This window comes from Phalaenopsis equestris, unplaced genomic scaffold (genome assembly GCF_001263595.1).
Source record: "Phalaenopsis equestris unplaced genomic scaffold, ASM126359v1 Scaffold000469, whole genome shotgun sequence".
Lineage (NCBI taxonomy): Eukaryota > Viridiplantae > Streptophyta > Magnoliopsida > Asparagales > Orchidaceae > Phalaenopsis > Phalaenopsis equestris.
In genome coordinates, this window is record NW_018164910.1 from 673,584 (window position 1) to 679,583 (window position 6,000).

The 6,000-nt window shown below is 34.8% G+C and overlaps 1 protein-coding gene across 1 annotated transcript in view; it reads left to right on the forward strand.

Moving 5' to 3' along the window:
* Positions 1–5,792, forward strand: part of LOC110027940 (magnesium transporter MRS2-F-like) — a 28,538-nt gene extending 22,746 nt beyond the window's left edge. The window contains exons 5-6 of the mRNA XM_020729595.1: positions 1,475–1,610; positions 5,292–5,792. Coding sequence (XP_020585254.1) covers positions 1,475–1,610; positions 5,292–5,573 — 418 coding nt within the window. The 3' untranslated portion in view covers positions 5,574–5,792. The remainder of the gene's footprint in view (positions 1–1,474; positions 1,611–5,291) is intronic.
* The last annotated feature ends 208 nt before the right edge of the window (positions 5,793–6,000 follow it).

The following is a 6,000-nucleotide window of genomic DNA, read 5'->3' on the forward strand; positions in this document are numbered from 1 at the left end:
TTGGTTGGAGCAAATGAAGTACTGATCACTAGCGTCAAGCTGATGTGGAGTAGAGACAATTGGGGCAGTTTTAGTGGCAAAGTTTGGTTCTTCAAGTGGAGTTGGTTGAGTGGTCGGTTATTCGGTAGAGGATTGTGGTACTTTTCCAGAAATGTAACCATGACCTAATATTTTCTGCAGTGTCTCAATTTGTTCCCCGACAAATGGACTGAGTTATGCATTATTGTTGGTTGTGATAGTAGTATTTGCACGGTTCTCCCTATCATGTCTTCCATTGGATGACTTCCAATCTATAGGTTTTCAGTGTAATTTCTAATATTTTTTTTCTTTACATGACCAAATTTCTTATAATGATCGCACTATGTTCGTCATTTCCTGGGCTTATTATTCTAAGAGGAGTTGTGAGTGTACAAGGTCACCCTTCAGCAGATGATGTGTTATGATTGTCTGTCATTATTAACTTCTTTCTCTTTTCCTTCCTTCGAACTTCTGCAGCTGCATCCCGAATGGTAGGAAGGGGTTTAATTCTCTTGATTCTCCCCATGACGTCATCTAGGTGTTTATTGAGGCTAAGAAGGAATTTGATGGTCTTCTTTGGTTCAATAATTTCCTATACAAGGCAAAGTCATCAGGGCATTTTCAGGAATAAATCTCATACATGTCCAGTTACAACCAACAAAGTGTGAGAGTGTTGAAAAATTGAGCAACACTCAATTCCCCTTGTCGTAGATCATGTAGTCCGGTCTCAATATCAAATACCTCCCAGGCGTTTTCAGTATTAGAGTAGGTCCCACGTACAACCTCACATATCTCCTTGGCAGTCCTATAAAACAGGAAGTTTTCTCCAATCTCTATGGTCATGAAACTTATTAACTATGACATAACCAAGTGAAAGTTAGTTTTGTAGACTCAATATTTAGATTCTATCATTTATGGAGCCGAAATTTCATCTGTAAAATGTCCATCTTTCCCTCTCCCGCAAACGTGCATGAAGATGGACTGTGACCATTGAAGAAAATTATGGCGATGCAGTTTATGGTTAGTAAATAGATGTGATGAGTTATCAAACACAATACGTAAGATGTTTGGCTCAGATCTTGATTTACAAGCTCAACAAAATTGTATGGCAAGACGAGTGTTAAATCCTGCTAAATCCAGATAAACTACTTGATTGTTTATTTCAGAATTTAAGATTTACAAGAGGGATAAATCTTAGTTCGTTAAATTCTATGAATGTTGGTCCCAAGTCTGAATGAGAACAGATGACTATTTTTTCATAATTTAATTTTCTTATCAGCATTTATCGTATTTTTCATATCATAACATTGGCGAGAAGAAATTTTTAAAATTGCCAGTGTTGGTCATTAGCCCTGACGAAAAGGTTGAATGTTTTTTGTAAAATTTTAGAGTGTGCCTCCATTAAGAATGTCTGTATGCTAATTTGTAATTTCTTTTGTACGTTTTATTTTCTCAGAGATGAAGATGCCAAAACTGAAACAGAAAGCACCTCCGGAGGATTAGGTGGTTTCAAGCTTAACATTGAGGAATTGGAGATGCTTTTAGAGGCTTACTTTGTTCAGATAGATGGCACCCTTAATAAACTCTCTGCGGTATGCTATATTTCCTTTGAAGATTTTGATACATACCACTCAATTTCTATGTATTTACATATCTAACATCTAAATTTCATTTTTTAGAAGTGTCAAAATAGTGGTATTTTTTATGTGCTATGAGAGATTTGAGTGGTATAAATGTACAAAATTAAACTTTAGGTGTTAGATATGTAAATACATAGGATTGGGTGGTATGTATGTAAATTCCCCTAATTCTTTTATGGGGCTGATAAGCTTCTCTAGATTTTAGCCTTTATCTTTTAATATATAATATGGAATTTCTCTGTTTAAATTAGAGCTAATAGCAAAGCGAAAGGCCCTAGATAGGGATCTTTCTGTTGAGTTGTTCTTTGGTGGTTGTGGATGTGCCGTTTACTCGGGGACTCAAATCTTACATTTATGAGATTTTTCATTAAGGGTGCTTTTAGAAGGTCACTTTATTTTCTTACTGCCCTTTTTCTATTTTTTTAAATATTTTTTTCAAAAAAGGGTGCCATATTTAGTTTATGTTGGAGATACTAGGACTGTAAAAACTCCAACTATCTATCTATCCATCCATCTATCTATATATATATATATATATATATATAGTGAAATCTATAGTGATGGCAGACGGGCGCCATCCATTAATTGGGTGAATGAGTAAAATTATGGTATTTTTTGTGTGTTGATCTATCTTATATTTTCAATTTATTTTTCTCCGATGTTGAATAGGTCTCACCTGATTCCCGGCATAACACTTGTATCATTGTGCTTCTGTGGTTGCTTTCGTGTTTCTTATGATGTGATGGCAATAGATTTGTTGGTCAAGCATTAGTCTTACTACATTGTTGGCCCTATTATTTTCATAAGAAAGCATTTTATCCGTTAATTCCATGCATAAATGCTTACTATTAATAGAGAAAAGTGTCAAAATAGTCTTAGTGATTTTTTGCAGTGGGTCATTTTAGTCTCAAAGTCTATTTAAGTATTAATTTAGCCCCAGACTCTTTTAATATGATTGTAACAGTCCCCAAAGAGCACTATCTCAGCTTCAATTAAAAAAAATTTGAGGATTAGTTCGACATTTTTATAAATTATGGGACTAAAATGACCCCATGTAAGCAGTCAGGGGACTATTTTGTCACTTTACTCGTCATTAATAGAAAATATTGGCTCATGTTCTTCTCATATGTCGCACTTATTTCATTTTCACAGGTCACAAGGGAATTTTTTTGATATCGTTAAGGAGCGTTGCTCTACGTCTAAGTTCCCGCCATATATTATTTCGTTCTTAGAACTGTCCCATGGAGGATTTTAGGAGCTTTCCTGGTTACTTATTTACCGTTGCATAAGCTTTTAGTAAAAGTGTGCATTTTGCATTAACCAAAATAAAAGAAATTATAAAAGCTACACAGAAAAATTCATGTAATTGGCATCGGCCTCCACTACACTCAAAAAATTGGAGTCACAAGTGTGAGCATCCCAAACAAAAGGCCTATCCAAAGCTTAGTCGAGAACAAAAATGGATAGCTATATTTGAACAAAAAAGAAAAGAACTTGCTTGAATTTAGTAAGAATAGTTATATTAGCCCCGATGCCAGGTTGTTGTCATACCTTACTTTCACCGAAAGAGTTGATGATCATCTCATTATCTCCTTCTATGATGATCCCTTTGGTTTCATGCCTCCAAGAGTACCAAGAAAAAGGATCGCTTCATATTTCACTTGCGACCTATCCCAATGCATTAATCAAAGCTGGCCTCGTGATGGTGACAAGGAGGTGACATCCCAAAGGGCCGAGAGGTAGTGAAAAGCCTTCACTGGAGTTAGCGACGAAAGAATGGTAGTAACCATCACGGCTGTAGTTCCATGCAAGCGGTTATGCTTTTTGGCACTATCCGCACGCCAATTTTGATAAACTGCGTGACAGTGAGATCCGCCTATCGCCATCAGTAGGCATAAGCTTCCTGGTTACGTGTTTACTATTGCATATAGCTCCTTGTTCTGTTCTTTGAATTTATCTTTAATGCATGAAGGTTCATAATGTTTTCTTAATTTAGTTAGCGGGATTTACATACATACCACACGGTTCTTATATATTTATATTTCTAACCCAAACTTTTTGATATCTACTAATCTGTTATATTTCGTTGTGACCGCGAGACAACCATAGAATTCTACTAGACAATATTGAAGGTTCAGTATCAGAGCTGAAGTACATAAGACATGTGTGGGATGTATGTAAATTTGCTTTTTAGTTGAGCAATGATATTCATACTACTATTCTTTTATTCAATAAAAATGCTATATTCTTCTGATAGTTCCACATTTAAATTTTTTTCCGTTTGACACAGCAGTCATTCTACTCTGTTATTTCAACAAAGCATATGGTATTTCATGCAGTTCCCACATAAAATTATTGGGGGCATTTACCTACATGCCACCCAATTCCTATTCATTCACATATCTAACATCTAAACTTTACATTTTTACATTTGTACCTTCCAAATCTTTCATATCACATAAAAAATACCACCATTTGAACTTGAAAAAAAAAAAAATGTAAAATACATGCATTCACATATCTAACATCTAAACTTTACTTTTTTTACTTTTGTACCTTCCAAATCTTTCATATCACATCGAAAATACCACCATTTTAACTTAAAAAATTAAAAAAAAAAGTAAAATATACTTTTTCATGCTTATGTAAAGTGATACCTAAAAATTGAAGTTTAGGTGTTAGATATGTAAATGCATAGATATTGATTGGCATGTTTGTGAATCCTCCAAAATTATTTTGTGCTCGGTGAAAATCATCTTGTAACCACTTTCATATTTGACACCCAATACCAAATTTGAACCTTGAGTTAATCAGTCTTAGAAGGTTGACATTATCCAACTCAAATAAATCCACATTTAAACTAGTACCATTCCCGCTGTTTCATAAAAAGCTGACGTCGCACCAATAGCTGCTGCACTTTTTTGACCTGTACGAAAGTCCAAGAAATTCATCTCATAATGCAGTTTCTAAGTCACAATCCTGACTAATTGGGTTTAAAAATCATAAGGAATGGAAGAATATAGATTCGGTATGGATAAAGTGCAAGATAAATATTTCATTGTCAATGATTTCAATAAAAATCAATTGGCTGATGAGAGTAATATGGACTTTCATGTTAAAAAAAATTCAAATATTGATGATTTGTTATGTTATTATTTTAAGTGGGATGAGTGAGAGAGAAAGGTATATGTTGAACTTATTTTGATTGTTATGTTTTGATATTTTAATTTTTTTTTAATATCTTTTTTTTTTTTTGATATTGTAATGTTTGTAGAACCCATTTTATTTCATAATTTGATAGGATATTGACATTTTATTTTTAATTTTATGCAATTTATTATGTTTTTACATAGTTAAAGTGTTATATTTCTTTTTAATGTGTTGATAAGTTAGAATATTAAGTTGTTATTTTCTTACTTCACATTTTGTAGTTTATATAATAATTATTAATTTGCATTTTTTTTTTTTTTAAATATGAGTCTTATGCCTCAAAACACATTGAGGCTTACGTTTTGTCTTGCGATGGAAAAACACCTTAGTATCCAATTACATAATTTTAAATCTTAATTTCTAAGGCATAATCTTCGAACCAAAGGCTATATTCATGTTCTTAATGTATTAGTCATATTGCAGCTTCGGGAGTACGTTGACGACACCGAGGATTACATCAACATAATGCTCGACGAGAAGCAAAATCAACTGCTCCAGATGGGCGTTATGCTGAGCACCGCCACTCTGGTCATCACCGCCGGCGTCGTCGTGGTCGGTATATTTGGCATGAATATCACCATCGAACTCTTCAATGTCCCAACCTTTCACCAGTTCTGGGAGGCCACCGGGGGCACCGTCGGCGGCTGCCTCATTCTTTACATTCTGGCAATTTGCTGGGGCAAGAAGAGTGGACTTCTCCAATGAGAATGGAAGCAACCCTGCAACCATTTAAACTTCAGAAAATGAGGTCAGACATTTTTAACTTAACTATCTTGTGAGGTAAAGTTTACCAGTGCGGTTAAGCTATCATTAATATGGGATCTATAATGCGTTTAATGTGACCCTTTGGAATACAAACTGATATTTATTTGTCTTTGAGCGCTGACATTTACATGAATCTAAATAATTAGTGCATTTTTTTTATAGTGCTTCTTTTCTGAATTTGATTTGTTATGTGAGCTTCTAATAGCTATAGGAGTGTAAGAGAATTAGGGCCCGTTTGGGGCAGCTTATAAGTGCGGGGGCGTTTTTGAGCAGACCGCGGGTCGAACCCCTCAGTCGACCTGCGGGCCGCGTTTCAGGATAAGCTGCTTACTTATCCTGAAACACACAAGTTGCCGCAAACGCATCC